Raw genomic sequence first — 17146 nt, 5'->3', positions numbered from 1 at the left:
TTTTGCTCTCTCTTTAATTATCCTGTCTACATGAGCTGAGGGAAAGAGCAGGGCTGGGGTGGTCAGGGAGGCGGGAGGCCGAATGTGGGGAACCCTCCCTCCACAAAGGGGGTGGGAGGATTTGGTGGGCGCCACTCAATCCTCACCCCCCCGATATGTCTCAATTTTGCCCAAACCAAAGGTGTCAACTTTAGCCCAGGTTCAGTTCCCCCAGCATCTCCAGGTAAGGCTGGGAGAGAGACATGTCTGAAATCCTGGCGAGCTGCTGCCTGTCAGTGTAGACAATGCTGAGCTATATGGATCAATGGTCTCCATATAAGGCAGCTTTGTATGTTCCTATGAAACCATATTAAGGTAGTATAGTTATCCCTATCCATTAGCAAGTAAAATTTTCTCCCTACAATTCAGAAAGGAATCTCCCTCTGAAGCATTCTTTTGTGAAATCCGTCTCTGGGAGAATTGAACGAGAGAGCAAAAAAAACTGTTGAGCTGCCAATAAGCATAGGATGGCATCCAACTTATAAAGGCTCCCTAACTTCCAGGGTGTTTTTTGTGGGCGTTTTTTATGTCTCCCCACTCCAAAAAAACCCACCCCCAGCTGTGGAATTAAGGGATAACTGCCCACGAAAATCAATGGATAAAATAGTATATTTGCATTTAATTATGGCTGGGCAGAAAAAAGGCCCGCAGGTATTTCAAATTCAGGTTCTCTCTGTGTGTACATGTGGCTTGTTCCCATTTTTAAGTCCACACTTCATGCATGTCTAGAGAAATTGTGCATTGATGTCCACAAGAAAACGCTCGATTTCCGTCTTGGAGCTGGGAGGCTTAGCGGACTCCGAAGTACGTTACCCCTTCATGGGTCTATTCGAAAGTCTATGGGCTTCCGGCTGACGTTCTGCGAACGTCCACAAGCGGATGGGCCTCTCCCTTTAACTGTCCCCGGGCCGGGCCGCGAACTTCCCCCCTTCCGGTGACGTAACGGACCCGCGCCGGAAGAAATGCGTGCGCCACGCGTCGCGCTTCCGGGCACTGCATCCCCGGCAAGTGGGTCGTGGAGGCGGTGGCGGTAGGGGCGACAGGGAAGGTAAGGGAGGGTCGAAGGCGGGGAGGCTGCGGCTGCGGTGGGCCGCCTTCCCTTTCCCGCTCCCCCGGGGCCGGAGGCCGGGTTTCAGAGGGGAGGGAAGCGGGGTTTCCTGTGGCGGGAAAGGTGGGCCGTGGTCGGGCGGCCTACCTTGCTGGGGTGGCGTGTTGTGGGGCTAGGCCTCTCTTGCAGCGGGTGGCGGTGAGGCGCCCTCTCGAGCTCTCCTTATTTTACTAGGATTTGGAGATTTTCTTCTTGGCTTCCCCCCAAGACGCTCGGAACTTCCTTCTCTGTCCAACCCCGTCCCACTTCGTTCAAGTTCTGTTCACTTCATTCAAGTTCGGAGCCCCCGTTAGGGCTCTTGGCTGAGCGGGTGTTTTATTTATCTACCGTTATTTATTTATTTATTTATTTATTAAGTTTATGTACCGCCCCTTCGCCAAGGGTCAAATTGCGGTTTACAGTGTAAAAACGCGAAAGGGCATAGCCACAATGGCAAAACCAAACAATAACATTACATAACAATAATCCCAATTCGAGCTTTTGGTCTTCCTGGTCCTGCCCTGTGCCATCACTACAAACACGATGCTGTATGGGGTTTTTTTTGGGGGGGGGGTGTTGTGTGTAAGGCTGCAAAATTCAAAAGCTAGCTTGTGGACTGTGAGCTTTTTCTTTTAAGGAACTTTTGATGGTGTGGTTTGTTCATGGTCGCTGCACCTGCTGAAGTTCCTAGCTCTAGTACAGCTGTGCAGGGGCCTTGCCTTCTGAATACAGTGGTACCTCGGGTTAAGTACTTAATTCGTTGTGGAGGTCCGTACTTAACCTGAAATTGTTCTTAACCTGAAGCACCACTTAAGCTAATGGGGCCTCCTGCTGCTGCGCCGCTGGAGCACGATTTCTGTTCTCATCCTGAAGCAAAGTTCTTAACCCAAGGTACTATTTCTGGGTTAGCAGAGTCTGTAACCTTAAGTGTATGTAACCCGAGGTACCACTGTACCTTTAGCAATGGTGCATTTGGGGCAAACTGCTTGTGGAGGCTGTTGCCCACCAGTCAGTGATATATAGGGAGGTAACATCTTGAAGGAGTGGGGGCTGCGTGCATCACGTTCCAAAAGCCCCAGGTGTAAACCTTTGTCCTTCCTATTCTAACATGTGTTGAAATCCTTTGGTCCTACAGATGTTGAACTACAAAACCCATCTTCCCTGGCCATTGGCTGTGTTTTCTAGGGCTGATGTGAGATGTAGTTCAGCAATGCCTGCAGAGCCAAACGTTCCCGGTGTCTGAGTTTAAATAATTAGGTAGCAGGTGATGGGAGAAACCTCACTCTTCCTGAGAGGCTAGAGAGCTGTTCAAAGGAGACAATAGCTGAGACAGGAGAATCGGGTGACTGATGTGCTCCAAGGCAGCTTTCAATGACCCTATTAATAAATGAATGCTGTAGTTACATTATACTAGCAGCCTCGTACCCAGCGTTGCTTGGAAATTATATACAGTCATACCTTGGGTTAAATATGCTTCAAGTTGAGCGCGTTCGAGTTGCGCTCCTCGGCAAACTGGAAGTAATGGAGCGCATTACTTCTGGGTTTCGCCGCTTGCACATGTGCAGACGCTCAAAATGACGTCATGCGCAGAAGCGGCAAAAAGCGATGCGCGTGTGCACAGATGTGCCATCGCTAGTTACATTTACCTCTAGGTGCGAACGGGGCTTCGGAACGGATCCCGTTCGTATCTAGAGGTACCACTGTATAAACAACCCAAAACCAGTACATTGTTGAAACCAGTCATTAAAATCAGTGCAGTTTTGAATGGTTCAGTCCACCATTTGAGTTCGAATGGCCTTGTATCCAAACATAGACAAAAACTTGCTCTTTGAGCTTATTCAAAAGTTTTGTTGCAATATCTTAAGAAGTGTCCAAATGCATAGGCAGCAGACAAGCAACTTTCTGAAATATATAGTAGATGTTTTTCATGATGCCAACCCAGCTAGCAACCTGGCCTGTTTGTTTTGGGCTAATTATAGTTTCCAAGTGCTTTTCAGAAGTGGCTGCAGGCAGAGTACCTTAACGGTAGTTTTAATCTTGGCGCTATTAAAATGTGGACAGCCAGGTCCATGATAGGGTAGCAGCAGCCTCATTTGATGGTTGTCTTTTCTTTTAGTGCCTTTTTAAACACAAATGGGTGATGAAAAGGAATCTTGGAAAGTGAAAACGTTAGATGAAATTCTTCAGGAGAAGAAACGTCGCAAAGAGCAAGAGGAGAAAGCAGACATAAAGCGCCTCAAAAATGTAAGCTTCCCTTCTAGAGCCAGTGCCTATAAGAGTATGTTTTCTTTCCCCTCATTTTCTTCCCCCCTCTCTAATTAGAACAAAGCTTCTTCTGGTATTCTCAGGCAGCAGTCCTGTGCACACCTGCTTGAAGTAACTGAGACTTGCTTCCAAGTTCACACACATAGGATTGCATGTCTGGTGAAAGTCCTTTGTGCTAGTCGAGTACCACTCTCATGCTGACATTGTGCAGTTTATAAAACTACCCAAACTTTGCTCCCCCACCTCTAATTAGAGAGAAAGCGTTCTATAGCTTGTTGTAACCTGCTCCGGGACTTGCTGGTGAAGGGCAGGTAATAACCATAATCTCCTCGGGGGGGGGGTCCTACTAAATATTGTTTTGATTATTTTTATGTTATTATTTAATTTCTATATTGCCTAATAAATTAAAAATATCTCTAAGCGGGGTACAGAAAACTGAAGTAACAACAGGCAGCTTAAACTATTACAAAAATACACAGTTGCATATAAAAATGTTACATATACCTATACATCAGTTTGTTTTCCTCCTGACACATCCTCCGGGTTCTCACCCAGGGTCCAAACACTTAGCTCAACCACAAAAGTATCATAACAAGAAGAGTTCCTGCAAACAGAAGACATGGCCCTAGTCTCTTACTCTAGACTTGCTTTTTATGGGCAGGCCCAAGGGGGATGACACTTCCTCAGGCTGCCCGCAGCTGTGTCCCATTCAGCTGCACTCTCCCCACCCACTTCCAGGTACAGCAGGTTTGTACTTTTGCAAACCTCAGTGGTGTTGTTGTTGTTGTTTATTACATTTATATACCGCCCTTCATCACAAGATATTAGGGTGGTTCACAGAACCAAACTGTCTTGCTAAAGGCAAGGTGGTTCTTTTAAAATGAGTTTCAGAAGCAATACAAAATACACAAGTGAGTAGGAAGCCCTCAAGAAGCAGCAATGCATCTCCCCCAGGTAGCCTCAGTTTGCATGGCCCTGCAGCCGATCAGTCCATGCACGAGCTTCAAAGAAACTCTGCCCAAACCGTCCAATTTAATAGATAGCCTGTGTGGCTTCCAAGACTGACTACGTGCAGATCATCCATTAGCCACCCTCTCCCAATGCCTTACTTTCTCAAAACAATGTCCACTATCCTCCACAGCTTATTAAGGCAGCTGTGGGGGGGGGGAAGCTTCACCTCCTCCCAACGTTCTCAGGACATTAAAGACTGTTCTCGCACCATCGAAAAACTTAACAAGAGCGAGGGAGTGGGAAGGAACAGAGGCAGGGAGGGTAACCATGTGAAATCACTAACTCCTCGATACATTTTTGTCTTCTGGATGCATTTCCCATATACAAACACGAGACAAAAACACAGTGTTCTGCCTAACCTGGCAAAATTATTGCAAAGGAACTTTCACATTCACTTACCACCCCCCACATCATACTCATTAGCTTGTTCACAAACGTGCAGATGCAGCAGCCAGTTAACCCTTGTTTCCAGAAAGAAAGTGAATTGGATTGGAGGGTTCAAAATAATTGTCCGCAGCAGCAGCAGCAGCAGCAGCATGACACTACCCAGGTTGTAAATAAAAACCTGTCGGATTATGGTGGCATCCTACTTATGTGCACTGGTCCCCAGAGGTGAAAGAGTGCCTGCATGATCTTCTTTCCCCACTATACTTTGGTTCTACCCATTTGTCCAAAGCTCCTTGGAATATTTGTATGAAACATTCTGTCAAAAGACACGTCAAGTAGCATCCTGGGATTCCCCCCCCCCCCACCTTTGAAGTGAATATAGCACACAAACAGGTTTCCCCTGTTTAAATGCCTGTCGTCTTTACAATAGTACAATAAGCTCTCTGTCTCTGCTATGATTGGGTAACAAAGTTTTTTGGGGGTAAAACTATGAATAATCTTTCACTGTGCACAATTTCTGAAAGCCAAAATGTGTGTTTCCCCTTATCGTCGTAGTCTGATGATCGGGACTCGAAGCGCGATTCCCTTGAAGAGGGAGAGCTGAGAGATCACCGCATGGAGATAACTATCCGGAATTCACCTTACAGGAGGGAAGACTCTATGGAAGACCGGTAGGAAAGCTGCTAGCAGAGGGAGGGTTATCCTCTCTCTCTCTCTCACACACACGGTTTAATTACAATTACTCACACTTGCCATATGATAGGAATGTGTATGGGGGTCTGGAACCCTTCCAGATATTCTTTGACTGCAACCCCTATCATCTTTGAACACTAGGCCTGATGGAGGTTGGAGGCTAGCAATATCTGGAGGGCCACAGATTCCTTTCCCCTGCATTGAAAGAAGGTATATTTGTGATGGTGGTAGCTGGGAGCAATAAAGGCAAGTGATGGTCTAGCTTAGGGATGGGGAGCTTTTGACCCTTCCAGATGTTTGACTGGAACTCTCACCATCCCTGACCATTGGCCATTCTGGCTGGGACTGATGGGAGTTCAGCAACATCTGGAGACTTCTGATCTGCAGAGATGTGGCCGTTACGATGGGCTGCACCTGAATTAGTAGTCTGGCAGGTTCTAGTTCCAGCTTCCCTTCGCAGCTGGCTTTGCTTCATTGCTGTCATCGTCTTTGGGACCATCACCTCTGCCTTCCACGATTGCGATACTGTTGCAGTGTGGTATACTTCATTTTTAAACAGCTGTGTTTTACTAAGCACTGTGCACAGATTAAAAGTCTTTGCTCTGCAGCTTACATGAGGAAAACAAGGTGGGGAGAGATAAAATACGCAACCTTGGGCATGTACTTTTAAAGTGACATAGTGATGACCAGCTTGAATAGAAGCGATTCAGGGGAGGGAAGAAGCCAATGAGCAGCTGGTTTCAGTTGCCACTGTCCTCTCTCTCAGGCTGCTGTTGCCAGGTGCAGTGACTCCTGATAGATGACAGTAAATGAACGAACTCTTGTTCTGCATACACATGATTCTTTTCCCATTCTCTCCCCCCCCCCCATTGTTGTGGACTTCAGGGGAGAAGAGGACGACTCCCTGGCAATCAAACCCCCCCAGCAAATGTCGCGGAAGGAGAGAGCACACCACAGAAAAGACGAGAAGAGGAAAGAGAAGCGGCGTCATCGCAGTCACTCGGCAGAAGGTACTCAGGTCCCTTCTTAGCATTTCCTCCTCAGTGTCTCCTAACCTCTGGTGTCCTTGGAAGAGGGTTGGTGTCTGGAACCCATCACACAATGATGAGTTCAGTTAAGGCAGCCTTCTATATACGCCCACAAAGTTTAGTAGCCAGCAGGCTCCCCTCCGGCCCGCTTAGAGCGCAGCTACAGTTCGAGATTCTGATCTGGCCCTCAAGAATGATTTTTGCTGGCCCTTTAAGAACTCAGCAGTTTTTACTGGCAGTGGTAAGGGAAGTTCTTCAGCCATTGGCTCAGTTGCTCATCAGGTGACCGCTCCTACTTTTGACCACACCCCATTATGTTGCGCTAACCAATGAGCTGTAAACAGTGGATCGTCTCATCTTAGAGGCTAATAGCCTCTGTTTCCACCTCTGCCTTTCAGGGAGCATGGAAATGCAGAGGATTCTTAACAAGGTAGTTTAAAAAAGCTGTGGCTTCTACTGAGCCATTCTTTTCCCCTCTGCATTTCCATGCAGGTTGTGGAGGAAGAGACTTTCCTTCCTATGCAACTAGCCTGGGAACCAAACGGAGGGGCTGATGCGCTCTGTCCCTCCTCCCCCAGAGCACTTACTCACCTGCATGGAATCCCTGGTTGCCTATGGCAAGCAGTTGAATATATGAGCTGACCCTCCCCATGTAAGGTTGTCTGCTGAGACACCCCCAGCATACTTCAGGGTGTAAGCTCAGCCCATGTGGGGCTCTGGGTCTTTCGGGCCTCACCATTGCTGTATGTCGACTGAGAACGCACCTTGGGTCTATCAGTTGTCTTCTGGCTAATAGGCCACCTGGTACCTTCTGGTTGCTGGCATCCATGAGGAGAATGCTGGACCATGTGCATTTTAACCCATCAAGAAGCTTCTTATGTTCTCAGGTGAGAGCTCGGAGCCAGGGTGGCTTTTACCCTGTGTCAGTAGAGTAATATTGTTAATAGTGCCAGCTACAAAGTCACAAGGAAGGGAGAAGTTCCATTGTTCATGGAAGTCAGCTTTAATTAAAAAAACCCCTTTAACCTGATGGCTAATTTTAGCCATGGTGGCTTGTGGCGGTTGTTTTTTGTTTTAGCAGAGTGCCAAGAGAAATGATTCTTTCATAATCTGTGTTTCTCCCTCCTTCTCTTTTTCATCTGGTTCCTTTGCTCGTCTTACGACTTCCGAATGCTGTTTGGGAGGGGGGGTAACGGTTTGGCCTTTTTCTTTTGTATCTCTATTATTAGGGAAGCATGCTAGGGTGAAAGAGAAGGAGCGCGAGCATGAACGTAGGAAAAGGCACCGCGAAGAGCAGGATAAGGCCCGCCGTGAATGGGAGAGGCAGAAAAGGAGGGAATTGGCTAGGGAGCATTCCCGGAGAGAGAGGTAAATCCCCCCCTGGCCCCGGAGCCCCAAATCCAGCATTTCCTCCCCAGAACCAACTTCTTAGGGACATTATGCAATCAGTCTTAACAGCTGTACATCTGCTCCTTTGATTCTGTGCTTATGTCACCTGCCACTAAATAGCTGTCTGGGGGCCGTGATCACAAGAACTGCAGGGATGTGGCAATTTGCTTAACAGTGTAAATCAAGCACTTAACTGGTTTAACCGTGTAAGCAAAGGTATGGGCTATTGGAATGTGGTATTATTTCCAAAAAAAGCTACAGAATGTGCTGTTGACTTAAGAATTTAGTTTCCTGGGGCTCTGCCTTTTTCTTGTAATGCAAACATAGGATCACTGTGATGAGTGGTTTCTTTAAAAAGTGGGTGGACAGTGCTTGGTAACATTGCAGAAAGTAGAGATGCAGTGGAATAAAGTTTGATGCAGCTCCCAGTTGTTGATTTGGGGTCATGAAGAGCTCCACAGAAAAGCTGAACTGGACCATGGAAGCAAACTTATTGGTTTGGCTGAGAGCAAACTGCACACTTCTATTTTTTGAGAATGCATCGGCTCAGCTGTATTACTGTAATGAATCAAAAAGAAGATGCAGGACCACAGGTTAGCTACTCCTGACTTAACAGGACATGGACAAAGCCTAACGGCCCCCTAGGCTCACACCCTCTCTCCTCCTCTGTGGCTGGGAGGATTAGTTTGAAAGCTTTCACACCCACTTGTAGTTCAGCACAGTTGGTCTTGTCATTTGAGCATGGAACTGTGGTTGACATTGACTGCGGTTGGTTTAAAAACAAGCCACCATCAAACCATGGTTTCTGAAGCTGGCTTGTGGAAAGGAGTCATACTTAACGCAAACCACAGTTCCTGGTGTGGGTGGCATGGCAAGTTGCACTAAACCAAAGGCACAAGCTGACAGAGTCCTCCCAGCTGCATAGTGGGAGGAGAGCAGGGAGCTCGTAACCTCTTAGCTGCTGTGAGAGGGAGGGGAAAGGGCGGGGGGGATGTTGGTAACAGCTAGGCTCCAAATCATAGTTCTTTGTGATATCTGAACATAGCTTTTAATTGATTGAAAGACCTAATAAGCTGAAGTTATGCAAGTTCGGCCTTCTATATCAGGCATCAGAAGCCATGGTTTGGGCATCTAACTAAGTGTGCCTGTTGAGAGATGGGTGGAGCTGGGGTTAGGAGTTGCTCCTTGTTCAGAAATCTAAGCTAAAGAAAGACATTCTGCACCTACCACCCATGGAGGAGTCCTGTAGCCCTGTGGATGCAATTGATATGTGAGCTTGGTGAGGAATGTACAGTAGTGATTTGAACGAACATTCAGAAAACCACCTCTAATATGAGGGATTTTACAACTTACGAAATGGACCTTGCATTTCACACAGCTTAATCCTGCATATCTGATTCACCCCAGTGGGCATCAGATAAGTACATAGGAACACAAAAGCTGTCTGAGCACCCGTTCAGACTATTTGTCTGTCTTGCCTAATATTGCCCACTTGGGTGGTGGGGAACCTTTGTCCCTCCAGCTGCTGTTGGACTCCAACTCCCATCAGCCCCTGCCAGCATGGCCAATGGACAGGGAAGGTGTGAGTTGGAGTCCAGCAGCATCTAGACAGAGCGCCTCCCCATTACTGGTCTGCTACAACTGGCAGATGTGCTCCATGATCTTGAACAAAGAGAGCTACCTGCTGTTTAATTGGGAATACCTGGAATTGAACTGGGGACCTTCAGCATCTAAAGCAGGTCCTCTGCCACCATGATCTGTGATCCCTCCCCTGCAGAATTCTCCAGCATGCAGACCTCAAGTCTCCTACCAGCCCAGAAAGCAATGTTACAATGCCTTCCCCTGGTCCGCCCTGGTCTAAGCAGATCCATTGAAATCAGTCCATGTGGCTGACTTGGGCCCTTAATTTCAGGGCATCAAAGTAGAGCTAATATTGGATTCAGCTATGTGTTACAGGGATGGAGAACATCTGACCTCTCTTATCTTCCCCTCGGGACTCTTCCCCAGGCCACCGCCTCTCCTTAAGTGTTTGGTTTTTTTGCCTGGCCGGAATGTGCCCTTGAATTCTGATAATGCCTCTGGCTTTCCTGGAACACAAGGATAAAGAGTGTAATGTAGAAACTCGCTTGCTGAAGGAAGGTGAAATTCACACCTATTGCTCTGCCCGCTTTTGCCTCTGGCTCCACCCGCCACAGGCATGTGGCCCCCAGAATGTTGCCGAGAATGGAAATCGGCCCTCAGACTGAGAAAGGTTCCCCACTGCAGTTGTACTACATCCATGGTACTGTTGCCAGAACCATGAGCCAGAGGCGATGTTGGTAGTCACTGTCCTCCCAAGAGGGGTCTCTCTTGCGAATTTGAGGAGGGTCCAAAGCAGGGTAGGTGGGTGGGCAGTCAATAAATATCTTAACATCCTGATTTGTGTTGGTGCTGACTTGGCTAAGCAAAACCTCTCTTGATAAGGGAGATTTGGCCTTTGTGCAGATGCCAGAAACTACGCTCTTAAAATAAATATGGCTAATCTTTCTAGAGGGAATGCAGCGAAAGAGACCATATAATTCAAAATCGTTAATTAAAACAAACAGAAACCAATTCGATAAAATAACACGGGCGCCTGATGAAACCCTTCGTAGGGACCGCCTGGAGCAGCTTGAGCGGAAGAGGGAGCGAGAGAGGAAAATGAGAGAGCAGCAGAAAGAGCAGCGGGAGATCAAGGAACGGGAGAGGCGAGCGGAGGAGAGGCGTAAAGAACGGGAGGCCAGACGAGAGAGTAAGTAGCTCAGAGGTGGGGGGCGGAACGGGGCGAGGGAAGCCTCATTTCCTTGCGGGTATGGATCGTGTGTTTATTTCGTCTATGACGTTTATGCCCTGCAAACCTTTGACACAGACGTGCTCTTGGATGTCAGGCAAAGGAGGCTGTCTTACGCCGCATCAGATTCTTGGGACGTCAAGCTCAGTACTGCCTCTTTAATTGACTTTCCATTGGCATCAGCTCTCCGGGGTTCCAGGAAACCCTACCTGGACACGATGGGGGGGGGTCAAACCTGGGATCTTCTAATGCAAAACAGATGCAGCCCTTCTCCTAAGACCTAGGAACATAGGAAGCTGTGTTCTCTTGAGTCAGACCATCGGTCCAGCTTGCTCAGTATTATCTACACCACTGTTTCCCAAACTTTGGTCCCCAGTTGTTTTTGGACCTCAACTCCCATCCTCCCTATCCAGCAGGACCGGTGGTCAGGAATGATGGAAATTGTAGTCCCAAAACAGCTGGAGACCAGCACACTGGTCTACCCTGACTGGCAGCAGCTCTCCAGGGTTTCAGGCATGAATCTCTCCCAGCCCTACCTGGAGATGCTGGGGTGTTGAAACTGCTCTACCACCGAGCTACAACGTTTCCCCTAAAAATAAATGCAGGGTTCCAGTCTTCAGGTTTCTGAATAAAGAGCCAATTTAAATAGGAGCATAGTAAGCTTCCTTGTACGGAGTGCATCTAACTCAGCGTTTTCTGCACAGACCTGCAGGGGTCTCCAGGGTTTCAGACGCAAGTCGTTTTTTCCAGCCTTGCCTGCAGAAACCAGGGTTTGGGCCTGGGACCTTCTGCAAGCACAGCATGTGCTCTAGCACAACATTGTGGTTTTGTCTCAGGGCACAGAAGAGCCAGAAGGGCATGGACTTTGGTTCTGGCTGCCAAATTGCCGCTTTCCAGGAATCTCCGCTTTCTTGTTTTAAAAGAGAAAGAGTTTATAGCCTTTGCTGCTGCCAGGATAGGCTTGGAAGTGTGTGGGCAGAACATGGGAGCTCAAGGCATTGCCAAAAACAGCTTTGCTGTGGTTGGATGCAGAAGCGCTGTGCTTTGTAGATGCTCCTGTGGTTATCGGAAGCAGGAGAGCAAAATAACCCCCAAGCATGGCTGCTCCCTTGCTGGTTATGCAGCGGCCTTACGATAAGCAGAAGGCTTGTGGTGCTGGAGGTTCCTCTTCCTGGTGCTCAAACTACAGGGCATGCTTAACCTTTTTTTGTTAGACCCCCAGGTACTCTTTTTATTTTGTAGAAAGCTTGGGGACGGGGAGTGATTAGCTAAAATTGGGGGGGGGGATTGGAATAGAGTGTTTGGATTGCATTAAGTCCTCCCTTCTCTACCCTCCACAATAATTTGTATTTTTTTAAATCCTCCACATTTAAATTTCCAAATGGGTATTCAAAATATGTACAACTCTCCCACCCCACCCCAGTGTCATTTCCTGCTCCACATAGTCTCTTAAAGTTAGCTGGTGTATTGTTGCTGTGTCTCAGTGCTAGCTCCTGCTATGATTTTGGGTGTGACACATGGGGAAACTGAGGTATTGGGGTCTAAATGGACCCTAGCATGGTGTGAACTCATATTTAGCAACCTAATAACAACTCTAGGTTAATCTTTTTTATTATTATTAAAAAGCACCACACATCTGTATATCTGCTATATATTTTTTGAAGGTTGTTCGTTCGCTGTGCATTTGCATCACTTTTAAGGTATCATAGCAAAATTTTTGCATGATGGTTCCTGAGATCAAGGAGCAGGTTATTGTCTGTGTTTGGCTACACAAAATGGATGCCATTTTGAATCAAGATTGGGCACTGAACTTTTCAGAACCACTACTTTTAACCACTGATTTGAAAACTACCATGGATTTTTTTGTTGTTCCTTAGAATCCTGGGAAACTCTGAGTACGGGGCCGGTAGTGTGTGTGTGTGTGTGTGTGTGTGTGTGTGTGCTTATCTGTCTGTGTATATATTTTATTGCAAATATATCTGAAAGAAAAAGGAAAGACATGTCAGATCACATTAACAATCATGCATCAATCCTACTTAAAAAACCACATATATAAATGCAATGAGTCTGGATGTTGAAACAGATATCCAGACAGGATTGATGATTGTATACATTAAAATGGAGATAGGTAAGTAAGATCTCCAGACTGTTGAGTAATGGATGGTGAATGTTTATCCTTCCAACTGTGACATACTAGTCTTTGCCCCACCGCTACCCTCTTAATCTTCTGGAAATACTGAGTTTGAGGGAAACGGGCAAAGGGTAAGAGACCTGTGATTTGTGAGACCTCATAGGTCCCCAGGAAGTCACTATCCTCTCTTGTTTCCAAAGTACAGGTTGTCAGTGCCACTGATTATGTAGCAAAAACGGTGTTGTCTGTGCAGGAGAGGGAGGCATCTGCAGGCTAGGGAGAACCCCAAGGTTTGCAAGTGGATATATCTTCTTATATGTATAAAAATGTAAGTCTGTCATCATGCTGTCATCATAGCAACCAGTAGGCTATGTCAATAGCGTGACAACAGAATAGCAGGCAGGTGAACGAGCAAGCAGCATGGGCCGCAGGTGGCCTAGGAGAGCTGTTTCATGGGGGGGAGCTGCAGTTTGGACAGTGAGAACTGAGCATTCTTGGTCGGCATGGAATGCTGACTGACCAGGGGTGGAAAACGGTATGTGAGATGAAATGGAGTGGCTGAAATACTGAACAGCACCATTCCACATTTGCAACATGGTATTGCGAGTTCCACATAGGAAGCTGGCTTATACCAACTCAGATCATTAGTCCATCTAGCTCAGTATTGTCTGCACTGATTGGCAGTGGCTCTCCAGAATTTCAGAGAGGGCCTCTGTCCCACCCCTAACCTGGAGGTGGTGGGGTTTGAACATGGCACCTACTGCACTCAAAACAGGTGAAGTTCTGACCTTTGGTTGCACCGTCTGATCTTGACTTCTGGCTTCACCCAGATTTGTTAGCAAGGAGGCTATCTAGGTAGCTGTCTTACACTGAGTTAGAACTTTGGTTCATCTACCTCAGTATTGTCTACCCTAACTGGTAGCAGCACCCGAATTTCTGTCAATCTATCCCTGGAGATGCCAAAGATTGAACCTGGGACCTTCTGCGTTCAAATCAAATATTCTTCCACTTAGCCAGAGTTCATCCTTCTGTAGACTCTGGATACCTTCGATGTCTAGCTATTTTCTGGTGTCCCCCTCCCTACATCAAGTCGCATATAGATTTCTGAAATAGTTGTTCTCTGCTATCATAAATAATTGATTCTTGGTACCTTTTTTATCTTCAATTGGAGTTGTCTTAAGAGTCTTCTGATTGATTTTAAAGCTGATTGATTTTAGTTTGTCTGACCCTAATAGCCCATCACTGAGGTGCGTTTTCAAACTTAAGGAAGGTTGAACCGTAATTAAACGTTGCTCCTTATTCGAATGTGCCAGTGTAGTACCGGTAGGCAGGGAAGGAATTCTCATTTCGCTAGAGCTGCAAAGTTTGTGTGAAGCAAATTGCCATGGCGTAAGAATGGAGATTTCAGTCCAGGACTCACAAACAGATTTTTTTTTTCTTGTGTTGACCAGTTTCAGCACACCACAGGACGGTGAGAGAAGACTACAACGAGAAAGTAAGGATCTGGAGCCGCAGCCCGCTACGACAACAGAGAGAAAAGCTTGAACAAGGAGAAATCCGAAAGCCAGGTAACTTTTAAAGGCATAAATATGTCTTCCTTGCACCAGAAAGGAATCCACCGAGCTAGCCGAAAGTATACGGCATTTTAAAATTATTTCTACTTAGTTATTATCCACCTTTCAACCTAAAGTCCCAGGGTGGCTTACAAGAAATAAAGCACAACATTAAAAATGTTTTTGTTTTCAAAAAAACAAATTTGCAATCATAAAAATAAGGTGGATCCTAAGAACATGCACCTCAGGTGTTCAAAGCCAGGGTAAAGAGGTGAGTGTTCAGCATCTGCTGGAAGCTGCATATTGAAGGGGCCAAACACACCTCTGTCGGGAGGGAGTTCTACAACTTGGGGACCGTAGGAAAGTTTCCACTCCATGTATATCATTTTAGCTCAGTGATTCAGTTTACTTGGCTTTTATTTAGTAAACAAAACACAAGGATGCCATGTTAAAATTATTTCCAAGTGTTTTCGTGTAGCTTAAAGCTAACAAACTGAAATACTGCATTAAAGATAGATAGATAGATAGATAGATAGATAGATAGATAGATAGATAGAGTGGTACCTCGGGTTAAGTACTTAATTCGTTCCGGAGGTCCATTCTTAACCTGAAACTGTTCTTAACCTGAAGCATCATTTTAGCTAATGGGGCCTCCTGCTGCCGCTGTGCTGACGCCGCACGATTTCTGTTCTCCTCCTGAAGCAAAGTTCTTAACCCGAGGTAATATTTCTGGGTTAGCGGAGTCTGTAACCTGAAGCGTCTGTAACCCGAGGTACCACTGTAGATAGATAGATAGATGGATAGATAGATCGATCATCCTTCCAGGGCAACTCTGTGCATGTTGACTTGGTTGGCCCACTTGGTGGCAGACATTTTCCTTGCATTCTTCACACCAGGGAGAGGGAGGGGTGATGTTGACCCTTTGTTTGTTACCGGGGCTGATGGGAATTGGAGTCCAACGGCTTTTGGATGGTCATGGGGTTCCTCACCCCTGCTTTAGATTTTTAAGGCAGAAAAAACTGCAATATTGTACAAGTAGAATCCCTTAGTACCTTTGAAAATTGGGATTTCTCAACCCTGTTCCCAATGTTTTTAATTAAAAATAAAAAACAGTGAAAGAAGAAAAGCCAGAAGAGAGAGACCCCCTTTCTGATCTACAGGACATCAGTGACAGCGAAAGAAAAACCAGCTCAGCAGAAACATCCTCAGGTAACCGCTGGGGTGTAAGAAATTTAGGGGTTCTTTAATGAGCCAATAGCAGTTAGCTTGAGAGTTGAGGTTGGGTTTTTTTGCATTTTTTCATCTTTGTGTTTGCTTTCTTCAGGGGAATCTGGATCCGGTTCGGAGGAGGAAGAGGAGGAGGAGGAAGAAGAAGAGGAGGAGGAGTCCAGCAGTGAAGAGTCAGAAGAAGAGGAAGAGGAGGAGGAAGAGGAGGAGGAGGAGACAGGAAGCAACTCTGAAGAAGTGACAGAGCAGTCAGCTGGTAAGTGTCTGTCTCTCACGCACACACAAACACACAGCAGCATTCGTGTTTCTACTGTGGTCTCTTTGGAAGAGTGAAATGTGTTTGTCTATGCACACATTTTCTGCCTCTCAGGGTTGGGGGAGCTGAGCAGAGGGGGTGGCTGTTGGGAAAACGCCCGGGAATGGCTGCCAACTTCCCAAGTCTTTGGGGTGTCTCTCTGGTGGTTCTCCCTCCTCTCCTGAAAAGAGCATGCCAGTCTTCTGGCGTATCATAGCAGAAGAAAGACTCAATCGTAGTTCTAAAACTACTTTATTTACAGTCTATATACAGAGACTCCATCAGTACTTCTGTGCTGTCTGAACACTAATACAGAAACTGCGACACACTCAGAAGTGAAACTAACTTCCAAAAGTACTCAGGAAGAGATAATACAGACTTCCTTTCTCACGCTCTCTCAAACACTAACATGATGTATATTACCACTCACTGGTACAACTGGAGCAGCTCGGATTGATAAAAATCCTAACAGTGGCACCCACAGCACTGACTCAAAGACGCAGTTGTGCCCATGGGTCTAAAAATGTTGCCCACTCATGAAACCAGTCTTTTGCAGCCCTACCTAGAGATGCCATTGTTTGAATCTGGGACCTTTTCCATGCTGTACTGCTACTGTATCACTCAGCCACGGTCCCATTTTAGTAGTGTTAATTCTTTTTAATCATTGCAACCATAGTTCAGTGGCAGAGCATCTGCTCTGCAGGCGTAAGTCCCCAGGTTCAATCCCTGGCATCCCCAGGGCAGGGCTGGGAATGTTCCCTGTGTGAAACAATAAAGAGCTGCAGCAGAAATGTCCTTAATTGAACTTGGCATCAGCCTCTGCTCTAGAGGTTGCAGGATCTGGAGCTGAGCTTCAAAGGAAACTTATGGAAGACTATGGTCCTTGAGATAGGTAAAGGTAAAGGGACCCCTGACCATTAGGTCCAGTCGTGGCCGACTCTGGGGTTGTGGTGCTCATCTCACTTTATTGGCCGAGAGAGCTGGCATACAGCTTCCGGATCATGTGGCCAGCATGACTAAGCCGCTTCTGATTAACCAGAGCAGCACTCGGAAACGCCGTTTACCTTCCCGCCGAAGCGGTACCTATTTATCTACTTATAGTTTGACGTGCTTTCGAACTGCTAGGTTTGCAGGAGCAGGGACTGAGCAACGGGAGCTCACCCCGTCGCGGAGATTCGAACTGCTGACCTTCAGATTGGAAAGTCCTAGGCTCTGTGGTTTAACCCGCAGCG

General features: G+C 46.7%; 1 protein-coding gene across 6 annotated transcripts in view; it reads left to right on the top strand.

Moving 5' to 3' along the window:
• Positions 1-977: 977 nt before the first annotated feature.
• The window catches only part of LOC309376776 (cyclin-dependent kinase 11B), a 31800-nt gene continuing 15631 nt past the window's right edge, over positions 978-17146 (top strand). For 3 of the 6 annotated variants that reach the window (XR_014171293.1, XM_081923570.1, XM_081923569.1), the window contains exons 1-9: positions 978-1087; positions 3243-3370; positions 5345-5460; positions 6368-6492; positions 7740-7878; positions 10533-10669; positions 14291-14407; positions 15506-15601; positions 15717-15875. Coding sequence is in view for 5 of the 6 variants with exons in the window: in XM_081923570.1 (XP_081779696.1) it covers positions 3260-3370; positions 5345-5460; positions 6368-6492; positions 7740-7878; positions 10533-10669; positions 14291-14407; positions 15506-15601; positions 15717-15875 (1000 nt within the window). In the remaining variant the exon portion in view is untranslated. Of the gene's footprint in view, positions 1088-3242; positions 3371-5344; positions 5461-6367; positions 6493-7739; positions 7879-10532; positions 10670-14290; positions 14408-15505; positions 15602-15716; positions 15876-17146 lie in introns of those variants that run through there. The other 3 variants (XM_081923571.1, XM_081923572.1, XM_081923573.1) reach the window with 3 other exon arrangements.

This window comes from Podarcis melisellensis (genome assembly GCF_964234715.1).
Source record: "Podarcis melisellensis genome assembly, chromosome: 8".
Taxonomy (NCBI): Eukaryota; Metazoa; Chordata; class Lepidosauria; order Squamata; family Lacertidae; genus Podarcis; species Podarcis melisellensis.
This window is presented reverse-complemented; position numbering and strand designations above follow the sequence as displayed.